This window comes from Aquarana catesbeiana, linkage group LG07, assembly GCF_042186555.1.
Source record: "Aquarana catesbeiana isolate 2022-GZ linkage group LG07, ASM4218655v1, whole genome shotgun sequence".
In the NCBI taxonomy this organism is placed as follows: Eukaryota; Metazoa; Chordata; class Amphibia; order Anura; family Ranidae; genus Aquarana; species Aquarana catesbeiana.
Genome location: NC_133330.1, coordinates 336,408,144 through 336,434,127, shown reverse-complemented (window position 1 = coordinate 336,434,127; position 25,984 = coordinate 336,408,144). Strand labels below are relative to the sequence as shown.

The 25,984-nt window shown below is 45.1% G+C and overlaps 1 protein-coding gene across 1 annotated transcript in view; it reads right to left on the bottom strand.

Moving 5' to 3' along the window:
• Positions 1-4,246: 4,246 nt before the first annotated feature.
• MPL (MPL proto-oncogene, thrombopoietin receptor) overlaps positions 4,247-25,984 on the bottom strand; it is a 31,286-nt gene continuing 9,548 nt past the window's right edge. Inside the window, exons 7-12 of the mRNA XM_073593911.1 lie at positions 24,655-24,821; positions 23,024-23,166; positions 19,167-19,326; positions 16,741-16,828; positions 10,778-10,865; positions 4,247-8,703 (exon numbers count right to left, since the gene is read on the bottom strand). Of these exons, the coding sequence (XP_073450012.1) occupies positions 8,443-8,703; positions 10,778-10,865; positions 16,741-16,828; positions 19,167-19,326; positions 23,024-23,166; positions 24,655-24,821 (907 nt within the window). The 3' untranslated portion in view covers positions 4,247-8,442. The remainder of the gene's footprint in view (positions 8,704-10,777; positions 10,866-16,740; positions 16,829-19,166; positions 19,327-23,023; positions 23,167-24,654; positions 24,822-25,984) is intronic.

The window sequence follows — 25,984 nt, the reverse complement described above, 5'->3', positions numbered from 1 at the left end:
AAAGTAACATTGTTTACAAATATTGATCAGATGAGCGATAGATACAAAGTAGCATTGTTTATAAACATTGATCAGACAGAAGATAGAGAGATACAAAGTAGCATTGTTTATAAACATTTATCAGATAGAGAGATACAAAGTAACATTGTTTATAAACATTGATTAGACAGGAAATAGAGAGATACAAAGTAACATTGTTTATAAACATTTATCAGATAGGAGATAGAGAGATACAAAGTAACATTGTTTATAAATGTTGATCAGATGAGCGATAGATACAAAGTAACATTGTTTATAAACATTGATCAGACAGAGATAGAGAGATACAAAGTATAATTGTTTATAAATATTGATCAGACATCAGATAGAGAGATACAAAGTAACATTGTTTATAAATATTGATCAGATGAGCGATAGATACAAAGTAACATTGTTTTTAAACATTGATCAGATAATTGGTAGAGAGATACAAAGTTTCATTGTTTATAAACATTGATCAGACAGAGATAGAGAGATACAAAGTAACATTGTTTATAAATACTGATCAGACAGGAGGTAGAGAGATACAAAGTAACATTGTTTATAAATATTGATCAGACAGGAGGTAGAGAGATACAAAGTAACATTGTTTATAAACATTGATCAGATAGGTGGTAGAGAGATACAAAGTTTCATTGTTTATAAACATTGATCAGACAGAGATAGAGAGATACAAAGTAACATTGTTTATAAATACTGATCAGACAGGAGGTAGAGAGATACAAAGTAACATTGTTTATAAATATTGATCAGACAGGAGGTAGAGAGATACAAAGTAACATTGTTTATAAACATTGATCAGATAGGTGATAGAGAGATACAAAGTAACATTGTTTATAAACATTGATCACCAAAACAGGAAGTGAGAGGAAATCCCTGGTTGTCACGAGAATTAGTGAGAGGGTGAATCTCCGGGGCACAGAGAGCAATAAAAGCCTGACGGGGGTTCTAACCCCTCTCTACTCTATCCAAAACTAAACAAAAAATAAAGTTCTGCCTTTAGTTATACTTTAGGTTTATCTCCTCGCTGTATTGTAACTCTGATACCTGCAGACAGTAATGGAACATACGCTGGTTTTATGACGGCATAAACTCTGATAAAATGGAGTTTCAAACTTTTAATAGTCCAACAACTAGAAATGACACAATTGTTTTTTTTACGAGTCCGTCTTTCGTCTTTTTTTTTTTTCCCTCCACTCTTAGTTTTGACAGAATAAAAATGGAAATCAAACATAAAAATATTACGAGTCTAAAAAATGAACTTTTAACGGCCAATATAGATTTTACACTTTCATCGTTACAGAAAGGAAGTTTCCGCAAAAATGAGGCGCGCCGATATTTTCAGAACGCTCATTAAAAACGTTTTAAAATGTAACAATGTGAATTATGATGAAATAGTGAGACTGACAACGACTCTATATTAGGTACTTAGCAAATAAATGTTTTAATTAATGACATGAAAACATCCTTTAGAGTCATTAATGTGGTAAGAAACCTAAAAGTTCCCTTCACATAAAATATAATCTACGGCTATGGGCATGTATAGGCGCGATATATCAGTTCCAGGAGATAATTATGGGTAGCATGGGCCAGACTATAGGAAGACACTGCCATCTGCTGGATACATGCCGACATTACAAAATAAAGATCACTCATTTACTTCTTAAGCTTCCAAAACATTTTTTTATTTTTTTACACTTATATATAAAAAAAAAAACTTTCAATAAAACATTTAACAAACCAAAAGAAATCATATAAGAAAAGTTCCTTCTCAGGGTTTATATACAATTTAAATCTGGGAAAAATATAAAAGGACTCTTGTAGTGTGGTGACCTCTGCAAAGCAAGGGCTAAATATTTGCTTCGTCTTAGGGGAGCAAGAGAAAAAAACAATTATACCTATTTCATTCCTCGTCCCCCACCCCCATCAGCCGGGGCTGTTCTCCTCTCTCCAATGCCCTGGGTTGTGGACAGGCCCTCAGAATCCTCACTTACAATGCAGGACAGCAGGTCCTGCATTGTATGTGATGACATCAGAGTGCTTGCAACTAAACCATCCATCATCATCATCCACCATCCAGAGCACTGTGCAGCATTACAGGCCTTCTCAGACCACCGTCCAGAGCACTGTGCATTACAGGCCTCCCCTCAGACCATCATCCAGAGCACTGTGCAGCATTACAGGCCTCCCCTTAGGCCACCATACAGCACTGTGCAGCATTACAGGCCTCTTCAGACCACCGTCCAGAGCACTGTGCATTACAGGCCTCCCCTCAGACCATCATCCAGAGCACTGTGCGGCATTACAGGCCTCCCCTTAGACCACCATCCAGCACTGTGCAGCATTACAGGCCTCCTCAGACCACCGTCTAGAGCACTGTGCATTGCAGGCCTCCCCTTAGACCACCATCCAGCACTGTGCAGCATTACAGACCACCTCCTCAGACCACCATCCAGAGCACTGTGCAGCATTACAGGACTCCTCAGACCACCATCCAGAGCACTGTGCAGCATTACAGGCTTCCTCAGATCACTGTCTAGAACACTGTGCATTACAGGCCACCTCAGACCACCATCCAGAGAACTGTGGAGCATTATAGGCCTCCTCAGACCACCATCCAGAGCACTGTGCAGCTTTACAGGCCTCCTCAGACCACTGTCTACAGCACTGTGCATTACAGGTCTCCTCATACCACCATCCAGAGCACTGTGCAGCATTACAGGCCTCCTCAGACCACCGTCTAGAGCACTGTGCATTACAGGCCTCCTCAGACCATCATCCAGAGCACTGTGCAGCATTACAGCCCTCCCCTTAGACCACCATCCAGCACTGTGCAGCATTAAAGGCCTCCTCAGACCACCGTCTAGAGCACTGTGCATTGCAGGCCTCCCCTTAGACCACCATCCAGCACTGTGCAGCATTACAGGCCTTCTCAGACCACCGTCCAGAGCACTGTGCCTTACAGGCCTCCCCTCAGACCATCATCCAGAGCACTATGCAGCATTACAGGCCTCCCCTTAGGCCACCATACAGCACTGTGCAGCATTACAGGCCTCCTCAGACCACCGTCTAGAGCACTGTGCATTGCAGGCCTCCCCTTAGACCACCATCCAGCACTGTGCAGCATTACAGACCACCTCCTCAGACCACCATCCAGAGCACTGTGTTCGATTTGAGCTTGTTGTCGGAAAGTCTGACCGTGTGTACGCTCCATCCAACATTTGCTGTCGGAATTTCCGCCAACAAATGTTTGCAAGCAGGTTCTCAAATTTTCCGCCAACAAAACTTGTTGTCGGAAAGTCCGATCGTGTGTACACAAGTCCGTCGCACAAAAGTTCACGCATGCTCAGAATCAAGCAGAAGGAGCCGCACTGGCTATTGAACTTCCTTTTTCTCGGCTCGTCGTACGTGTTGTACGTCACCGCGTTCTTGACGCTCGGAATTTTTGGCCAACATTGGTGTGACCGTGTGTACGCAAGACGAGTTTGAGCCAGCATCCGTCGGAAAAAAATCCACGGTTTTGTTATCGGAAAATCCGTTGCCCTTTAAGAAGCAGTTTGCAGGCGCGCGTGCCACGACCTCCGTGAGTGTGATCGCGGGTCCCACGGACCCGATGTCCGCCCGGATACCCGGGATCGTCTCACAGAGGAAGAACAGGGAAATGCTGATGTAAACAAGCGTTTCCCCGTTCTGCCTAGTGACAGGACACTGATCACCGCTCCCTGTAATCGGGAGCGGTGATCAGTGTCGTGTCACACATAGCCACCCTCCCCCACAGTTAGAATCACTCCCTAGGACACACTTAAGCCCTTCACTGCCCCCTAGTGGTTAACCCTTTCACTGGCAGTCACATTTACACAGTAATCAATGCATTTTTAATCGCACTGATCGCTGTATAAATGTGAATGGTCCCAAAATCGCGCCAAAAGTATCCGATGTGTCCACCATAATGTCGCAGTCATGATAAAAATCGCTGATCGCCGCCATTACTAGTAAAAAAAAAAATGTATTACTAAAAATGCCATAAATCTATCCCCTATTTTGTAGACGCTATAACTTTTGTGCAAACCAATCAATAAACGCTTATTGTGATTTTTTTTTTACCAAAAATATGTGGAAGAATACATATCGGCCTAAACTGAGGAAAAAAATAGTTTTTTTATTTATTTTTTGGGGAAATTTATTATAGCAAAAAGTATAAAAGTATAAAATTGTCGCCTTTTTTTTGTTTATAGCGCAAAAAATAAAAACCGCAGAGGTGATCAAATACCACCAAAAGAAAGATCTATTTGTGGGGAAAAAAGGACATAAATTTTGTTTGGGAGCAACGTCGCACGGCCGCACAATTGTCAGTTAAAGCGACTCAGTGCCGAATCGCAAAAAGTGTTCTGGTCTTTGGGTAGCCAAATGGTCCGGGGCTTAAGTGGTTAAAGCGTAACTCCACTTTTGTTAAGAAAAAACATTCTGTCCTGGGTGATCTATGTACATTGCCAGGATTAGAACAACCTTTGCTGCAGATTCCTACCTTCTGTTATTCTGAAGAAATCCCTGTGTGTTTGTCTGTGCCTCTGTGCTTAGTCGGTCTAATAGGAGTGGTTTCATAATTATCAATCAGCTGTGGCAGCTGCAGGGCACTAATGAGGAAAGCTGCTGGGTCTTCATCCCTTTAGATGTGTTCCTACTGGAAATATCTCACCAAAAATGACATTTTTGTTGCAGGGGATGCCTGAAATCTGACTTGCATCTTAGGCAGACTTCTGCAAAAAATTGGTGAGCCAATCACACAAACAGGAAATTATGTTTCTGGGGAGTGGTCAGTACATATTCTGTGTACAGAACAGCTCCATGTAGCCATATTGCTTTGCATTTATAGAAAATTACAGCAGCTGCAGATTGAAAAAGGAAAAGTCATTTTTAATAACATTTAATTGCAATGACTTGTATCGCAATTGTACACGCTATATTATTTTTTTATTTGTTATTTTTTTTTTCCCCCAGGAAAGTGGAGTTACCCTTTAGATCAAATTTGCTGCCAAAATTAACACTGCATAGGCATTTCCTATGATACTTAGCACCACCTAATGGTCCGGTTCTGTATTTTCTTCGTTTAATTTGATTAAAAAAATACAGCACATTCCCACAGAACGAATGTTCATTCTCTTTCACTGGGTGAATTACGATGTGATTTTTTTTTTTATAAATAGACACAATAAAGGAAAAAAAAATAGTTTTGATGCACTTGCAAGCTTTTAATTATCATCAACGACCCTTAAAATACACGGTATCCAAAAATTACCATATGGCAACACCCCACCTATAAAAAAAAAAAAGATTGAGGGATGCATCACACATGTAGTCAAGGAAATAAAACAACAAAGACGAGTAATTTGTAATGGTGGCCTTATGTGCAAGAGATTTTGTTTAATCTGTATTGCATATTGATTGATTGATTACTGTTACTACCAAAATAAAATCAATAAGAAGACTAGACAGAGGGGGACTTTGACTCAAATTACTTTTTGCACTGGTCCCCCTGCGCTTCTTATATGTAGTTGTATTTGATAGTGTGGATCTTTAAATTAATATTCAGCATAATGACCTGTTCATCTTCTGTTTAAGTATTACAGTCATTACTTTATATATTATCCACAATCACGCCTCCTTCTTCCTCTTATACAGTCTTTCTCAATCATCTTACCCCACAGGAACCGTTGAAGTAATTTTAGGTTTTAAGGAACCCCTGCTAGTTCACCGTACATTACCAAGATCCATAAGTTATAGACGTAATAAATAAAAGGATGAAGAAAGTGGCATATATAGAGTATGCAAAATTGAAGGTGGATCATGCTTAACACTTGCTGCTCTATATCATAAAATCATTTTTAGTAACAATCGTAAAATTAAAATGAAAAGATAAAGTCCAGAAAAGAAACACAGACTCTCTTACATTTGTGTCCAGTGAAGGGTCCCCTTTGCATTGGTAGTCGGTTGGAAAAGTAACCCCTTACATCGGTGGTTATTAATAGAAGTGTCACCTTAGATTGGTGGTCATTAGAACAAGAGCCTCCTTACATTATGGTCAAGGAGAGACATACCTCTAACATTCATGGTCACATTTGTGGTCATTGGGAGAAGGGTGTCCCTATGTTATGGTCTGTGGGAGGTGTGACCCCTTACATTGGTGGTCATTGAGAGATGTGTGACCTTATGCTGGTGGTCATTGGGAGACGTGTCTTCTTACAATGTTGGTCAGTGGGAGAAGTGTCTCCTTAAATTGGTGGTCATTGGGAGAAGGGCACCATTACATTATGGTCAAGAAGCAGGGGCGGACTGACAACTCATGGGGCCCCCGGGCAATAGGAGATTACGGGGCCCCCAGGTAATCAGAGATTATGGGGCCACACAGTATACACACACACAGTATACAATTGCACAGTATACACATACATGTTTCTATTGGCTGAGAAGGTACTGGAGAGGTGGGGCAGCTATAATCTCAGGATTTTTAGACCAAAAGGATATCGGTAAGGGACATTTCAGAGACAGATGTAAAAAAAACAACAGATTTTTACATACTGTTCCTGGTTTTACTGAGGCTGGCAACCATGATGGGGCCCCCTAGTGGCCCGGGGCCCTCGGGCAGTGCCCGAGTGGCTGAATGGTCATTCCGCCCCTGTCAAGAAGAGACGTGCCCCTTACATTCATGGTCAGTGAAGAAGGCGTTTTCTTACATTAGGGGTCATTGGAAAACGTGTCCTCTTATATTTGTGGTCATTGGGAGAAGGGCATCCGTATGGTATGGTAAGTGAGAGATGTGACCCCTTACATTGGTGGTCATTGAGAGATGTGTGACCTTATGTTGGTGGTCATTTGGGAGACATGTCTTCTTACAATGTTGGTCAGTGGGAGAAGTGTCTCCTTAAATTGGTGGTCATTGGGAGAAGGGCACCATTACATTATGGTCTAGAAGAGATGTACCCCTTACATTCATGGTCAGTGATGTGTGTTCTTATATTAGTGGTCATTGGAAGACGTGTCCTCTTACATTTGTGGTCATTGGGAGAAGGACACCCTTATGGTATGGTCAGTGAGAGATGTGACCCCTTACATTGGTGGTCAGTGTGAGATGTGTGACATTATGTTGGTGGTCATTGGGAGACGTGTCCTCTTACAATGCTGGTCAGTGGGAGAAGTGGTTCTTGGTGGCCATTTGGAGAAGGGCACCATTACATTATGGTCAGTGATAGATCTGACCCCTTACATTTGTGGTACTGAAGGAAGTGTTGCCTTATATTGGTGGTCATTGAAAGTCGTGTCCTCTTACATTAGTTATCATTGGAAGAAGGGCACCCTTATGTAATGGTCGGTAAGGGACGTGACCCCTTACATTGGTGGTTATTGAGAGAAGTGTCACCTTAGACTGGTGGTCATTGTGTGACGTGTCCTCTTACAATGTTGGTCAGTGGGAGAAGTGTCTTCTTACATGATGGTTATTAGAAGATTGGCACTCCTATGTTATGGTCAGTGAGAGAAGTGTCACATTATATTGGTGGTCATTGATAGATGTGCCATCTTACATTGGTGGTAATTGGGAGAAAGGCACCCTTATGTTATGGTCAGTGAGAGACATGACCCCTTACATTGGTGGTCATTGAGAGACGGGTCACGCTATGTAGGTGGTCATTGGGAGACGTGTCATCTTACAATGTTGGTCAGTGGGAGAAGTGTCTTCTTACATTGGTGGTCATTGGAAGAATCGCACCCTTATGTTATGGTCAGTAAGAGAAGTGTCACATTATATTGGTGGTCATTAATAGATGCTTCCTCTTAGACTGGCGGTCATTGGGAGAAGGGCGCCCTTATGTTATGGTCAGTGAAAGATGTGTCTCCTTACATTGGTGGTCATTGGAAAAAGGCAACCTTACATTATGGGCAGAGATACACATGACCACTTTACATTTGTGGTTAGTGAGAGAAGTGTCACTTTATTGTATATTGACGGTCATTTCGAGAAGGGCTTCCTTAGACTATGGTAAGTGAGAGAGGCGTCCCTTTGTATCTATGTTCTGTGAAAGGAAAAATGCCCCTTTACAGTGGTGGCCAGTGGAAGGAATGCACCATTTCATTGGGGATGGGGCAGAAGGACATCATGACAATATGGCTAGTAAGAGAAAGAATACCCCTTTCCTGTGTGGTTAGAAGGAAGAATGCCACCCTTACAGACATCTAAAAAGATAATTGATGTTATGCCATTAGCTCTGTCACATCCTGTTGGCTCTGACATTGTGCAGTGACTATCAGATGGCAAACAGCCGCTGCTCAAGGGACCTCCAGCAACCCTGGCTTTCCAAAGAACCTGGACTGAGAATGGGTGTTCTCATGTGTAAGTTGTTGGCTGCCCCCTTAAAAGCTCCAACTGGTGGGCAGGTAAGTCTGATTGATGAGAGCACTGGGTGGCTGATTTTTAGCATTCAGTTCCAGGTGAAGGTCCAAGAGCTCCAGCTTCGGCCAGTTGTCCTCATTTTGGTAGGTCGGAGGAGAAAGCTGCACATAATCACGAGAAAGCGGTTGTCCTTCACTGGAAAGAGTCACCTCAGAGAGGATCTCCAGACAAGAGGGCTGAGGAACATCCTCGGGAGTCTTCTCATATGACGTTGAGTCAGGCTGGGATAGGAAGACCAAAAACATATCAAACACTGCAAACTTGACAGAGAGTCCCTTACTATTAAACTGTGCAATTCAGTCACGTGTGGCAGTATTGTGGCTGTGGCATAAAAACTGAAGGGAAGAACAATATTTGTCTTGCCATGCCAACCAACTGAATTCCAGATGCCATGTTGACAGTTAAAAAAACTATAGCAAGCAATGAACAGCTACTATGCCTATATGCTCTCATGTACTCCCCTTTGCAGTATTTTTGAGTTAGCTCATTTTAGCAAGGCTCTAAATACTGTAGCTTTAAGAACTGTTTTTGCTTAAGGTCAGATTGCTGTGCATGAGGTCAACCACAGGAAATGTGCAAAGCTTTCCACACCTTAGTTTAGTTTCCCTCCTTTGAAGTCTTATTTTACAATATGATCCTCATAACTCTATTCCCTTATCCTAGATGAGTAATTATTTCGTACAAGGCAGTGCTATAATGGTATAATTTTCTTTCTTTGTTTTTATAGATCCTAATATCAAGTTCAACTGTCACACTGAGTGTTAATGCCAAGCTAAGTGTTGCCTCTGCAGTGGATTGCCCACAGTCCAGTAGAACATCTTAGAACTACTGTATCTGCTTAGGTTCCATGTAATTCATAGGTTGTCTGGTGATCCGTCTCCCTATAGGCCAGCCATTCTCATCCATCATACCCCCAACCCCTGGCGAACCCTGGAAACCTTTTTTTTAGGTCTAGGGAAACCCCTGACAAACCCAATTTATCAGGGGTCAGTGAGAGGAATGTCCCCATACAGTGGTGACTAGAAGGAAAGAATGACTACCATACAATTGTGGTTAGAATGCCGCCCTTCAGACAGCTTTAAAGGTAATTGGTGTATTGCCATTGGCTCTTTCAAGTGGCATTGGCCCCAGAATAATGTAAGCACCATCAAATGGGAGGGAAAACAACCACAGCTCAAGGAACCCCTATTAATTTCTGGAGGAACCCTAGGGTTCCACTGAAGGAGTAACTTTGTTGCAGATTCCTACTTTTTGGTATTCTGAAGAAATAGCTTGTTGTTTGCCTGTGTCCATGTGAAGAGTTAATCTGTATGGGAGTGATTTTAAAATGATCAATCAGCTGCTGCAACTGAAGGGCACTAATGAGGTAAGTGACAGGGTCTGCATCCCTTTAGACATGATTTCCCCTGAGAGTATGTCACCAAAAGTTACATTTTTGTTCCAGGGGTTGCCCAAAATCTGATTTGTGCAGACTCCTGGGAGAATCAGTTAGCCAATCACAGATGCAGGAAATGACAGGAGGCGTTCTTTACACCATCTGTGTAAAGCTTGCCTCCAGGTGGCCATATTGCATTTTACAGAAAATTACAGTGGCTGCAGATTGTAAAGGAAAGGTAATTTTTAATAACATTTAATTACAATATGACTTGTGCTGCAATTGTATATACTAGATTATTATTTTTTTTTATTTGCTCTCCCCCCCCCCCCCCCCCCACGAAAGTAGAGTTACCCTTGAACCCTGGATGAGAATGGCTGCTATAAGCATTCCTTACAATGTAATGTTCCATGCTCATTCCCTACTGCCCTCTCACACACATGCAAAGATTATGACTAATGTCCTTCTGGTGAGGGCTGTACAACTGCTCAGTGAGAAGCTAATGGTGGTGTGGTAGGTAAGCTATATCAGGATGCTATGTTATGATGGAAAAGGAACAAATCTCCAATTATTTGATTGGTCATCATTTTAGGAGGTTTAAAGAGTGAGAGCTTTGTGTTAGCAACACTACGATTATACATGCCACACAAAATGCTTGGCACACTGTACCGCCAATTGGTGTCTACGCCCTTCACTGGGCTGTGTAGGTAAAACCCTGGTAGAGTGTCAGGCCTACTGACTTCTCTATAAGGTCTATCAGGGGACGCTCTATCTTCCTGGTAGACCAGTACAGCACTGATGTGGTTATATGGCTAAAGGAAACTGTGTGTGGGTCTTTACAGGGTCTATACCAAAAATATATAACCTATAATCAATATTTGGATTAAGGCTTCCTAGTTTCTCCTAGTTTTTTTTTTTACCTGGTACTGTTTCTGAATCTCAGCCAGAAATGTGTCCAGCACGCGGTGAAGGTTTGGCACGGGAGGCCACAGCTTGTTCTTCAGTTTCCTGAAAGAAAAAGAGGTCAAAGTGAGCTATTATATAACTATATATGAGTAGTAGACTGTTGTACCATGTTAGCCATTAATCAGTGCAGAAATCTTTAGTACCCTTTATTGGACAACTGAACTTGTGAAAGGTGCAAGCTTTTGGAACCCCTTAGATACCTTTCTCAGGCTTTATAAAAATCCCTTTTGTATAAAGCCTGAAGAAGCTTGAGGAAGGATTCTAAAGTATCCCGAAATCTTGTATCTTTGAAGTTGAATTCCAGTCTCTGCAACTTTTACATAATCACATCTGGTAGTGAACCCTTGTAGATGGCCAACTTGTCTAAGTCTAAGCCCAGCCCCAGCCCGCTTCTTCACAAGGGTCCCTGATGGGGGTGATGGACTTTCAGCAGACTGGAACCAGGTTGCAGCTGAAGATGTGGAGACCACTCGCATGTTCAGAGTACAGATGGCAGGAGACAGAAGAGGCTCTGGGAAACGAGCCTAGGGCAAGGCAGGTGGCAGGCAGGCAAACATGGTAGACAAAGCTGGGATCAGTACCGGGGAGGTCAGACACAGAATACAAGTAATACGCGGGAAAGCAGGAGTACAGAGAAACTAGGAAGTTGCTCAGGCAACACAAGCTGCCCTCAGCTGCACTGTGCATGTCTATGAATAGGGAAGCAGACTGTGAGGCGGACTAAGAAGTGATAGAAGGAAAAGGGATATAATTCCAGAGTAGAAGCGAAAGCCCATAGGTGAACACAGAAGCCAGCCGCGCATGTGAACAGAATCATAGTTCTAGTAGAAACACTGCAGCAAGGAGGTAAGAATTTCACAAGCAGAAACTGCAGGCTAAGCCGCGACATCCCTGTGAATGCGGAAAACCACAGTAGTAGGTACAATTACTCCAATGATCTCCACCAGCTTCTGGGTCCCACGCCCGGCTATTTTGTTAATCAGAGGATGCTTTGCATGTTCTCAATAGATGCAAATCGTTGAGGTGGAGAGCTGGGGTGGTGATGTCACAATTGCCACCTTGTCCAATGAGGAAACACTTTGCATTCAATGAGAAAATGCAAAGTGTTCTCTGCATGGCACCCGTACCAAGAAAACAACCTCCTGTGTTCAGAATTCAGAAGTGCAACCCCATGGCACGGGACCCGGAAGCTAGTGGAGGTCCCCGGAGTAGCGGTGTAGTAGTGGCCTTTTTCTTATAGCGGAACTAAACCCCCCCATCCTTGACAGCCAAGGAAGCTGCCATCTTGGCCTCTGTACAGTGGCGGCTGGCGTCATATTTTTTTTTTGGGGGGGGCGGCAAACAATCATCCCCCTCGGTCGGTCGGCACCTCCCCAACCCACGGTTGGTCACCAGCCTCGCACTTACCCCATCTTTACCCCATCTAGGCAGCGCTTCTTCCAGGCGGTGGGCGGTGGCTTCAGCCGGCATCTCTTCAGCTTCGGCAGCTTCCCCTGCGTCTCCTCCCTCCTCCTCCTCCCTGACGGCCAATAGGATCGCTTCTCCTCTTGGCCAATCAGGTGACCCGCTTCCTGATTGGCCGGGAGGAGAGTAAGGAAGACAATAGCGAATATTCATTTGCTATTGTCACACAACTGGGTGGGCTCATGGTGCAGTTCTCTATGCCCCGAGCCCACCCTTTTTTAAAGACAATTAGAGCCTCAGCCTCTAATCACGTGCTTCTAAAAAAAAAAAAACCTCATTGGAATCCATGCGTCCGACGCCCTGCATGAAGATTAGGGGGGCACCGTTCTTGTGTCCCGTATGGACAGGCCGTCACTGCCTCTGTATGATCTGCCACCGTCATGGTGCTGCACATCAACTATGATTCCAGCCATTTGATGGTTTGACAGTTTGGTTGAGAGCACAACCAATGTGACAGTTGGGCCCCATTCATACTTGTGCAACTTATCATGCGACTTTGGACCCCAAAGTCTCATGACAAGTCGTACCCCATGTTTCCCAGTGAGTACCGTTCATAGCGACTTTCAAGTAGTTCCTGCACTACTTTCATGCGACTTGAGGGCCATAGACTTCAATGTAAACCCTCAAAAGTTGCATTCAAAAGTCACACCTGCATGATATATACAAGACTTGTGTGCGACTTTGTAAAGCACAAATAGTAACATAATTTGCTTTTTGACCCCATTCCCAGCCCTTCCCTTCTACAGAGAAGTCCCTCCCGAGCAAACTGTCCATCCATCTCTGTTCCTTGTGTCCCTTATGCAAGAGAAATGAGCTATAACCCTAGCCTAACCCTAACTGGAGCCTACCCTAGCCATAACCCTATCTGTAGCCTACCCTAGCCATAACCCTATCTGTAGCCTACCCTAGCCATAACCCCATCTGTAGCCTACCCTAGCCGTAACCCTAACCCTAGGCAAACCCTAAAACTTGCCCTAACCCTAGCCTAAAACTTGGCCTAACCCTAGCCATAGCTCTAACCCTAGCCATAACCCTAACCCTAGGCAAACCCTAAAACTTGCCCTAACCCTAGCCTAAAACTTGGCCTAACCCTAGCCATAGCTCTAACCCTAGCCATAGCTCTAACCCTAGCTATAGCCCTAACTCTAACCCCCAGCCATTGCTGTGGCAGAAAAAGGAATTGTGTCACACCATGTATGCTATCATTAATTAAAGCCAAAGTTGGAACAAAGTGGCACTGATACATAGTCGCATTAAAATTGCACGAAAGTAGTATAAAGTCGCAGTGTAAAGTCGCAATGGAGAGCTCACGATTTTGAAGTCGCACAAGTGTGAATAGGGTCTTAGCATTCCAGACATGCTAAGATGGCAGCTTCCTTGGCTGAAAAATACAGGAGCTTTTAGTTCCACTTTAAACTGGGTTGGAAATATCCAGTCCATTCCCTGCTCCATAAACTGATATTTTATAAATAAGATGATGCTAACCCTACGTTCAGACTTATGCATTTTTTAGTGCATTTTGCAGTTTGCAGAAACGCACTACAGTCTATTTAACATGGTTTCTTATGGTATTAGTTCACATCTAGGCGTTTTGCAACCGGTGCATTTTTGGAAAGGGTCAGGGACTTTTTTTCCCATGATTTGCGGGTAATAGACTTCAATAGAGCTGCACCAGAAACACAAGTGGTGCATTTTTGATGCGGTTCTTATTTTACCACTGTATATAGCTGGTTGCTAAGCAGGAGGCTGGGAAATACTGCAGCTGCTGACTTTTAATTGGACACTTACCTGTCCTGGAGTCCAGCGATGCGGGGGATGGAAGCCCCGCTCGTCTCCCCCTTCGTTCAGCGTTGCAACTGTGGGCGCCGGGCTGTGGCTTCACAGGCTGGCACCCACTGTGCATGCGCAAGCGGCGCCGCTCGCCGTGATTGGCCGCTCAGTCACCTGGGACCTGTAATGGGTCCCAGATGATTGACAGGAGGGAGGGAGCAGAGCTGAGTCCTTCCTGTGCCGAGGGGGAAGTGATGTCACCAGCCCAGGCAAAGGAAGGGGCAGACTACGAGGGACCACCTAGCAACAGGCATTTAGAGCTAAGTTAAAAAAAAAAAAAATATCCAAATGTTTTTTTGTTTTTGTTTTTTAGGATTTTTTATGTATTTTTGTTTTTTTGGGTGGAACCCCACTTTAACAACTGATGAGTTAACAGCTGTCAGCAGGGATCCCCGCTAAAAAGCTGAATGTAAAAAAAAAAAAACATTTGCCGGCAAAAAAATTTGCGAAAAAAAAAATGGCATGGGGTTCCCCCCAGGCCCTTTAGGTCTAGTATGGATTGGATTCAGAGGGGCCCTCCCCCACGCCAAATTTTTAAAAAAATAGGGAATAGTCCCCACCAAAATCCACACCAGACCCTTATCCGAGCATGCCGCCTGGCAGGTCAGGAAAGGGAGGGGACGAACGAGCGCCCCCCTCCTGAACCATATCAGGCCGCATGCCCTCAACATGGGGGGAGGTGGGTGCTTTGGGGCGGGGGGCTTTGCGCCCCCCCCTACCCATGTTAATGAGGACAAGGGCCTCTTCCCGACAACCCTAGCTTCCCGACAACCTGGTTTTTGGGGTCTGCGGGCGGGGGGCTTATCGGAATCTGGAAGTCCCCCTTTAAGAAGGGGGCCCCCAGATCCCGAACCCCCTCCCATGTGAATGGGTATCGGGTACATCGTACTCCTACCCTTTCACCAAAAAAGCAGTGAAATGTAATAAAAACACAAGAGCCTGTATTTGACAATTCCTTTATTGATAGCTCTGTCTTCTCTAGCCGTCTCTTCCTGCTGTCTTCTCCTTCCCGCCGTCTCTTCCCGCCGTCTTCTCCTCGAGCCGCCTCTTCCTGCCGCCGCAATCTCTTCCCGCTGCTGTTTTCTTCCTCGCCACCGGTTACCCGCTAAAAATTTTTTAAAAGCCGCTCTTGTTCTGTTGATGTCTTCATCTGTTTTGTTGTCCCCCGCTCTCTGCTGCCTCTTATATAGCCATGGGGTGTAGCCATCCGATGACATCACCCAGAGAGCCTGCCCCTTGTGACGATGGGAAGGAGAAGACGGCGGGAAGAGACGGCGGGAAGGAGAAGACGGCGGGAAGAGACGGCTAGAGAAGACAGAGCTATTAATAAAGGAATTGTCAAAAACCGGCTCTTGTGTGTTTATTACATTTCACAGCTTTTTTGGTGAATAGGTAGGGGTACGATGTACCCGATACCCATTCACATAGGGGGCGGGATCTGGGGCCCCCTTCTTAAAGGGGGGCTTCCAGATTCCGATAAGCGCCCTGCCTGCAGACCCCAACAACCACCGGCTAGGGTTCTGAGGAAGGGGCTCTCATCAACATAGAGCCCCCCCCGCCCCAAAGCACCCACCCCCCCCCATGTTGAGGGCATGCAGGCCTGGTATGGTTCAGGAGGGGGGAGGCTCGCTCGTCCCCTCCCTTTCCTGACCTGCCGAGCTGCATACTCAGATAAGGGTCTGGTGTAGATTTTGGGGGGGCCCCATGCCATATTTTCCTTAAATTGTGGGGGGGTCCTCTCCAAATCCATACTAGAACCAAAAGTTTTTTTTGCAAATTTTTTTGCCGGCAAATTTTATTAATTTTTTTCACATTCAGCTTTCAGCAGGGAACCCCGCTGACAGCTGATGACTCATCGGTTGCTAAGGACACCGCGGCTGGCTTCTCCTTAGCAACCAGCTATATACAGTGTGTTTTACAGTGCGTTTAGAGCCCTTTCACACTGGGGCGGTTTGCAGGCGCTATTGCGCTAATAATAGCGCCTACAAACCGACCCGAAAGTGCCGCTGCTTTGTCTCCAGTGTGAAAGCCCTGAGGGCTTTCACACTGGAGTGGTGCGCTAGCAGGACGGTAAAAAAAGTCCTGCTAGCAGCATCTTCGGAGCGGTGAAGGAGCGGAGTGTATACCGCTCCTTCACCGCTCCTGCCCATTGAAATCAGTGGGACGGCGAGGCTATACCACCGGCAAAGCGCCTCTGCAGAGGCGCTTTGCAGTGGTTTTTAACCATTTCTTGGCTGCTAGCGGGGGGTAAAACTGCCCCGCTAGCGGCCGAATACCGACGGTAAAACGCCGCTAATAATAGCGCCGTTTTACCGCCGACGCCGCCCCCACCCCAGTGTGAAAGGGCCCTTAAAGAGAAAAAAAACGTAAAATGCATGAAAACTGCATGCATAAAAACAAATGTACAAAACGCTGGTTTAAAAACGTAAAATGCACTAAAATACGTGTCTGAAAAATGCATCGAGCGCAGCCGCATAGATGTGAACCTAGACTAAATGTTATATCCCATAAGGAGCTTAGATAGAATGCTATGATCTGGCTGCTTGGCCACCAAGGAGTTGGGATGGTGACAGAGTGGCCACTAAAATGTAAGAATGTCATTGTAGGATGAAGTTTTGCTCACCTGTATAAAAATGGGAACTTACAGCACATAAACAATACAGCCACCAGGATGCACAGAAGACATAGACCGACTGCCAATATAATCCACCCTGCAGGAAACCAAGACATCCATCAACAACATATCATAAACCAATGACACATAAGGCTGCAAACCCCCACAAAAGTTCATCTCTGAGCTGATAACTGACACTCTGGGGCCCTGGAGGAGAATAAAATTGTTTTCATCCATATAATCCAGATGTCACCTTTGTAACAAAATTTGACAACCTGAGTGTCTGTTTTCAGCCTTAAGCTCTGCAGGAGTTTGGACGCCTAATAGCCCAACTTTTCTGCGCTAACAGGGAGAGAATACAAGTAATAATAAAATTAATAGCAAAAGTAAAAAAAAAAAGGTCAGACTATACTATTATAATAACTCAAGAGTGAAACTCTAAATAATTATAAATGCACATTGGAGATCTAGGAGTGTCATTGGAGATCCAGGGATGTAGTTGGAGATTGTAGATCCAGGGATGCCATTAGAGATTGGATATCCAGGGATGCCATTGGAGATCCAGGAATGCCATTGGAGATTGGAGATCCAGGAATGCCATTGGAGATTGGAGATACAGGGATGCTATTGGAGACTTGAGATTCAGGGATGCCATTGAAGATTGGAGATCCATGTATGTAATTGGAGATTGGAGATCCAGGTATGTTATTGGAGATTGGAGATCCAGGTATGTTATTGGAGATTGGAGATCCAGGGATGTTATTGGAGATTGGAGATCCAGGGTTGTCATTGGAGATCCAGGGATGCCATTAGAGATTGGATATCCAGGGATACCATTGGAGATCCAGGAATGCCATTGGAAACTGGAGATCCAAGGATACCATTGAAGACTGGAGATTCAGGGATGTCATTGGAGATTGGAGATCCAGGGATATTATTGGAGATTGGAGATCCAGGTATGTCATTGGAGATTGGAGATACAGGGATGCCATTGGAGATTGGAGATCCAGGGATGCCATTGGAGACTTGAGATCCAGGGATGTCATTGGAGATTGTAGATCCAGGGATGCCATTAGAGATTGGATATCCAGGGATGCCATTGGAGATCCAGGAATGCCATTGGAGATTGGAGATCCAGGAATGCCATTGGAGATTGGAGATACAGGGATGCTATTGGAGACTTGAGATTCAGGGATGCCATTGCAGACTGGAGATCCAGGGATGCAATTGAAGATTGGAGATCCATGTATGTAATTGGAGATTGGAGATCCAGGTATGTTATTGGAGATTGGAGATCCAGGTATGTTATTGGAGATTGGAGATCTAGGGATGTTATTGGAGATTGGAGATCCAGGGATGTTATTGGAGATTGGAGATCCAGGGTTGTCATTGGAGATCCAGGGATGCCATTAGAGATTGGATATCCAGGGATACCATTGGAGATCCAGGAATGCCATTGGAAACTGGAGATCCAAGGATACCATTGAAAACTGGAGATTCAGGGATGTCATTGGAGATTGGAGATCCAGGGATATTATTGGAGATTGGAGATCCAGGTATGTCATTGGAGATTGGAGATACAGGGATGCCATTGGAGATTGGAGATCCAGGGATGCCATTGGAGACTGGATATCCAAGGATACATATGGAGATCCAGGAATGCCACTGGAGATTGGAGATCCAGGGATGCCATTGGAGACTTGAGATCCAGGGATGTCATTGGAGATTGGAGATCCAGGGATGCTATTGGAGACTGGAGATCCAGAGAAACCATTGGAGACTGGAGATCCAGGGATACCATTGGAGACTGGAGATCCAGGGAAACCATTGGAGACTGGAGATCCAGGGATACCATTGGAGACTGGAGATCCAGGGATGCCATATATATGTTTGTAGGCAAGGCCAAGAAAACATTGGGTACCACTAACAGGACTCCTGCCCAATTTCTTCATTAGCGTGGGTCCCAGCTTAAAGTAATCAGCTCACCAAAACGTACACAATACCTTGGCACGACACTTCTCCCCGCTTCCTCCCCGGCTGAGCAGGGTACCAGTTTCGGGATTGGCCACCAACGAAATTAGAGATGAGTACTGTACAATTGGTTTTCAATGCTTTAATAGTCAAACATCAAGGCATACAACTTCTTCCATATTCAGCGGTGGCTGCTGCCAGTACTTTTCCTCCAAGGTGGGGATCTTTAGTCCTGACCCCTTTTAAGTCTTTCTTGGGCATCAAGTGTCCTAGGCATTCCCCTAGCTGGGATAATGTCAGCTGCTTGCAGTATCGCTCCAAAAGGGCCCAATACAGTCCCAAGGGGGCCAGCTACATGTCTCTCACCTCTAAACTTTCCACCGGACTGACTCACTCTTCAGCCCACTATTTATATCCTGGGGGGGGGGGGGGGCACCACCAACTGATCTAGCACCCCATCTCACCTGTGCTGGAGGGAATTTTGATGGTAACTCTGGCTGACCAGTCACCCCAGAAGCCTTGGACTTTGTATGGCCTTAAAGCTGCCCTCAGCTGTAAGACGTAGCTAGTTCCTGCCACCACGGACAGCGTCTTGTTTCGGACTCCAGCCGGAATCTGCAGAATCTGATAAACAACAAGCATTTCTGAGTCTCTGCTTATAGTACACCAACCTAATACATTGAAGCTGTGTTTGCCATAATTATCCCTATTTGCACTGTGCTGGCAGATCTCATTATCAATTGTAAACTAGATTCGACCACTGATTTTCCTAACAAAGGGTTAGAGATTCAGAAGCTGGCTTCCTGCCTTGTATGTTAAAAATGAACTGGGTTTAGCCTGCCTTAAAGAGTAACTCCACTTTTGTGATTGAAAAAAAAAACATTCTCCCCAGGGTGATCTACTGTATGTACATTTCAGGGATTTAAACAAACTTTGCTACAGATTCTGACTTATTGTTGCTCTGAAGGAATAGCTGTTTGTCTGTGTCCATGTGCAATGTGAATAAAAATGGAAGTGATTTTATAATTATCAGTCAGCTGCTGCACTTGCAGGGTTCTATTTAAGAAAGTGGCAGGGTCTGCATCCCTTTAGACGTGATTTCCCTTTGGGGATGTCTCAAAAATGACGTTTATGACATTTATGCTGCAGGGGTCGCCCAAAATCTGACTTGTATCCTTTTGCAGACTGGCACACTGTATGCCACCTGTATACAGAACGCCCCCTGGTGGACATATTGCATTTTATAGAGAATTACAGCACTGCAGATTGAAAAGGAAAGGTCATTTTTAATAACATTCAATTACAATGTGACTTGTGTCACAATTGTATATGCTAGAATTTTTTTGGGGGGGAGGGGGGACTAAAATTTTATTTGGGTACAGGGTCACATGACCGCGCAATTGTCAGTTTAAGTAATGCAGTGCCGTATCGTAAAAAAATGGCCTGGTCATGAAGGGGAGTAAATCTTTCGGAGGTCAAGTGGTTAACCCCCACAGTACCAGAAGTTTACCGCTGTTGGGTTTGGAAAAGGACAGAAGAGTTCAACTAACTGAGCAGCTACCAGCACAAGGGACACTTCTCACTGAAACAATAAAAATGAACTTAAGTGGTTGTAAAGCCTTCCATGTACCCGGTGAAGTGACCGGCCTCAGGTGATACAGAGAGAGGAAACAAATCCTCCTACATAAGTTGTACCTGTTTATCTGCAGCCTTCTCTTCTCTACATCAGTTCAAAGCGCTGAATTTATAAAGCTTGACAGAGAGTTCATAAAAAAGGGGGCTGAGAATTGAAGTTACACTCTGCAGAGCTCAGTAAGGAGAACTCTGTGAGCTGATTGGAGGGAAGGGACACCCCCCCCCCTTTCACACAGCACACAGGAACAGAGCTTAGACTGTCAATCAGCTGGAGGTCCCTCCCCTGTCACCATTTTTCCCTTGGAGTCAGAACTGACTCATGCGGAAGAAGGAGGCAGCAGACGGAAATGACACTTAGTGCTCTGGACTGAGACAAATACACACTGTAGAGGGATATGCTTTGTTCATGTTTCATGTCTGAGGTTAAAAACCAGTTTAACTACCTCCCACCCACCGCGTAGTCTAATGATGGCAGGCGGAATCCTCTCTCATTCAGTGAAGCTGACCCAGTCTCATCCTCCCTGGGACACGGCGCAACCCCAATCTCAGTAAAGAGCCGATGACGTGGCCCTTTACCAATGTGATCAGTGGTGTCCAATCACAGCAGGTCACATGTAAACATGGAAATGCCGTTTATCGGCTCTCCTCGCCTCACACTGACAGAGTGTGAGGAGAGGAGAGCCCACCAGCGGCATCTCCACACATGGTAGATGGGTAAAGGTAATCAGGGCACTGATCATCAGTGCAGCCCCAACAGTGCCCATCAGTGATTCCAGTCAGTGCCCATTGGTGATGCCAATCTGTGTCCATCAGTCACAGCAATCTGTGCCCTTCAGTGATACCAATTTGTGCCCATCAGTAATGCAGTCAGTGCTGCCTTTCAGTGCCCATCAGTGCCAGCTCATCAGTGCTGCCCGTCAGTGCCCATCTGTGCCACCCAGCAGTGCCGGATATCCGTGCCGCCCATCAGTGCCTGATCATCAATGCCGCCCATCAGTGCCACCTATTCGTGCCACCTATCATTGTCCATAAGTGCCGCCTATCAGTGCCCATCAGTGCTGCATATTACTGCCTCCTCATCAGTGCTGCCTTTCAGTGCCCATCAGTGCCCATCAGTGCCTGCTCATCAGTGCCGCCCATCAGTGCCACCCATCAGTACCTATCTGTGCCGCCCATCAGTGCCGCCTATCCATGCCACCTATCATTGTCCATAAGTGCCACCTATCAGTGCCCATCAGTGCTGCATCTTCCTGCCTTCTCATCAGTGGCTTTCAGTGCAGCCTCATTGATGCACATTAGTGAAGGAGAAAAATTACTTATTTACAATAATTTTTTACAAAAATTAGGAAAAACTGGAGGAAGAAGGGGAGGATCAGAGAAGACAGGATCATGCAACCTTTTTACACAATGCGGAGGATTAACCCCTTAGGTTCCATATACAGACTGATTTTACTGTTGTGGGTTTAGTAACAACTTACGCTTCTTCTGTAAGTGCTATAAAAGGACCCCCTTGTTGTCTTATCATTTTAGGAAAGTATCCCACAGTTGTAAGCCTCTACCATCTCTACCATCTCTACCATCCCTACCATCTCTACCATCTCTACCATCCCTACCATCTCTACCATCTCTACCATCCCTACCATCTTTACCATCTCTACCATCTCTACCATCCCTACCATCCCTACCATCCCAACCATCTCTACCATCCCTACCATCTCTACCATCTCTACCATCCCTACCATCTCTACCATCCCTACCATCTCTACCATCTCTACCATCCCTACCATCTTTACCATCTCTACCATCTCTACCATCCCTACCATCTCTACCATCTCTACCATCTCTACCATCTCTACCATCCCTACCATCTCTACCATCTCTACCATCCCTACCATCTCTACCATCTCTACCATCCCTACCATCTTTACCATCTCTACCATCTCTACCATCCCTACCATCCCTACCATCCCAACCATCTCTACCATCCCTACCATCTCTACCATCTCTACCATCCCTACCATCTCTACCATCCCTACCATCTCTACCATCTCTACCATCCCTACCATCTTTACCATCTCTACCATCTCTACCATCCCTACCATCTCTACCATCTCTACCATCTCTACCATCCCTACCATCTTTACCATCTCTACCATCTCTACCATCCCTACCATCTCTACCATCCCTACCATCTCACCATCCCTACCATCCCTACCATCTCTACCATCTCTACCATCCCTACCATCTCTACCATCCCTACCATCTCTACCATCTCTACCATCCCTACCATCTTTACCATCTCTACCATCTCTACCATCCCTACCATCTCTACCATCTCTACCATCCCTACCATCTCTACCATCTCTACCATCTCTACCATCCCTACCATCCCTACCATCTCTACCATCTCTACAATCCCTACCATCCCTGCCATCTCTACCATCTCTACCATCCCTACCATCTCTACCATCTCTACCATCCCTACCATCTCTACCATCCCTACCATCTTTACCATCTCTACCATCTCTACCATCCCTACCATCTTTACCATCTCTACCATCTCTACCATCCCTACCATCCCTACCATCCCTACCATCTCTACCAGCTCTTTGGTAACGTTTGTCCACAGATTGGTTCTTCCCCAAATACAATTGTCTTTCTATCACAATGACTTCCTATACAATACCGTCCATGTCTCCTCCCCATCCTGCGAGAACCGGATCTGGTACATCAGGTGTTTCTCCAGCTGCAGCAGAGGGCTTGACCAGTTCAGAGCCAGCATGTTCCCGGGCAGCTGCTGGACCTGCAGTACCGGTACTGGTAGGAGCACTGCGATCACACAGAATGGCATCAGATTTATTTGTAACAGAGAAAAAAATAGCAGCTGCTCAAATTAGTCCATAACCAGCATAAAGAAATTGTACACATGGGTAAGGCAGTGCACTGAGAAATACAAACGAAACTTGCCATTGTTAGTATTGGTGGGAGGAAAAGTGCCCCATCATTGGTGTCAGTGGGAGGAATAGTGCCCCATTGTTGGTGTCAGTGGGGGGAATAGTGCCCCATCATTGGTGTCAGTGGGAGGAATAGTGCCCCATCGTTGGTGTCAGTGGGGGGAATAGTGCCCCATCATTGGTGTCAGTGGGAGGAATAGTGCCCCATCATTGTTGTCATTAGGAGTAATAGTGCCCCATCGTTGGTGTCAGTGGAGGGAATAGTGCCCCATCATTGGTGTCAGTGGGAGGAATAGTGCCCCATCATTGGTGTCAGTGGGAGGAATAGTGCCCCATCGTTGGTGTCAGTGGGGGGAATAGTGCCCCATCATTGGTGTCAGTGGGAGGAATAGTGCCCCATCGTTGTTGTCATTAGGAGTAATAGTGCCCCATCGTTGGTGTCAGTGGGGGGAATAGTGCCCCATCATTGGTGTCAGTGGGAGGAATAGTGCCCCATCGTTGGTGTCAGTGGGGGGAATAGTGCCTCATCATTAGTATTATTTGGAAGAATAGTGCCCCATCATTGGTGTCAGTGGAAGGAATGGCCCCATTGTTGGTGTCAGTGGGAGGAATAGTGCTCCATAATTGGTACTAGTAGGAGGAATAGTGCCTCATTGTTAGTGTGACTGGGAGGAATAGTGCCCCATTGTTGGTGTCAGTGAAAGGAGTGGCCCCATTGTTGGTGTCTGTGTGAGGAATAGCCCCCCTTTATTAGTGTCAGTGAGAGGAAAAGTGCCCCATTCTTGGTGTCAGCAAAAGGAATAGTGCCTCATTGTTGGTGTCAGTGGGAGGAATACCAACAGAAAAATAAATAAATAGAAAACCTGCAAATACAGAACCTTATAACCACAGCTGATCCAGAAAAAGGCAAAAAAAAAATCAGTTTAAAGTACAGTCCAATTTGCTCCACTGGGGAGGATAAAACCTCCCCGATCCCCCAAAGGCAATTGAATATTCCATGGAGCGACAACATATCGGGAGCTCAGATTGGGTTTTTGTCGCATACATTTGCAAATACATTTGAAGCTATTCTACAACTTTAAGGTACTTCTTCAAGCTATGGTTCCCAACTCCAAACTATCTGAGCTTTTTCCCAACTGTTTCCCCCGAAAATAAGACCTAGCGTGATTGTCGGTGATGGCTGCAATATAAGACCTACCCCCCAAATAAGCCCTAGTTAAAGTCCTTGTAGGTCTTATTTTCAGGGTAGGGCTTATTTGGGGGGTAGGGCTTATATTGCAGCCACCACCGACAATCACGCTAGGTCTTATTTTCGGGCAAACAGGGTATATATATATATATATATATATATATTACTACTTACCCACATGGTGGATCCAGAAAGACTTTGGGTAGTACAAGTTCCAATTTCCATTCCCAGAAGACCTCGTTCTAATTTTTAAGGAGACCGCACTGTCATTTCTGGCCAAGAAGGAGCAATCACAGTCTGTAAACATGACCTCTTGCTTGCAGCTCTGCCATTCTGCTTCTCTGCATATGAAGAACGCAGACACAGCTAGTTAAATCCACAGAATACAGAAAGAAATCAAAATGAAATCAGATATATAAACTAATTTATCTTAGCAGCTTTCAAATACGTATAGGGGACAATTATTCCTAAAAAAAAAAGGTGTATTTATAAAAAAAAAAAAAAATCTTCATGTGGATTAATCAATTCTGTGCTAATGGGGCAAAATCTAATGTTCTCAGACTATATTCTCTGCAGATCAAACGTGTGAACAGAAGAAAATCCTGATCTATGGCCCCTAAATGGAGCTATCATTAGAAATAAGTATGCTCCTCAGCTCCATCTAGTGGTCATATTGCAGTATTTTCTCCATTCACACATTCTAACTGCAAAGAATAGCCTGAGAGTCCTGACCTCAAACCTACTGAACACCCAGTGGCGGCCGTCCATAGGGGGGCGCACGGGCGCCGCCCCCCCCCCCAGGCAGTCACAAAAAAAAAAGGGGTCCTTTAAGTGCGGTATCTGATATCCTCCGGCACCCACCGATCATCAGGCAGAGAGCCAGAATGGCGATCTACCTATGTAAAGAAGGCAGATCACCGTTCTGACGAAGGCGGGGGATGGAGTTTGCGTCTCTGCACAGCAGGGAATAAAATCCATCTCTTCCCCTAGTAAAAGCCCCTCACACCATACAAACATAAACACTGGCTAGGCATGCAGTTAACCCTTTGATCGCCCCTGATGTTAACCCCTTCCCAGCCAATGTCATTAGTTCAGTGACAGTGCATATTCTTTAGCACTAATCACTGTATTAGTGTCACTGGTTCCCAAAAAGTGTCAGTTAGTGTCGTCTGCAATATCGCAGTCCCACTATAAGTCGCTGATCGCCGCCATTACTAGTACAAAAATAAATAAATATTCCATAGTGTGTAGACTCTATAACTTTTGTGCAAATCAATTAATATATGCTTATTGTGATTTTTTTTTTTTTTTTTACCAAAAATATGTAGCAGAATACATATTGCCCTAAACCAGGGGTCTCCAAACTGCGGCCCTGGGGCCAGATGTGGCCCTTTGCTTGCCTTTATCTGGTCCTTGTGGCACTGTTCCTCCCACTGACACCATCGATGGGGCACAATTTCTTCCCACTGACACCAATGATGGGGCACTATTCCTCCCACTGATA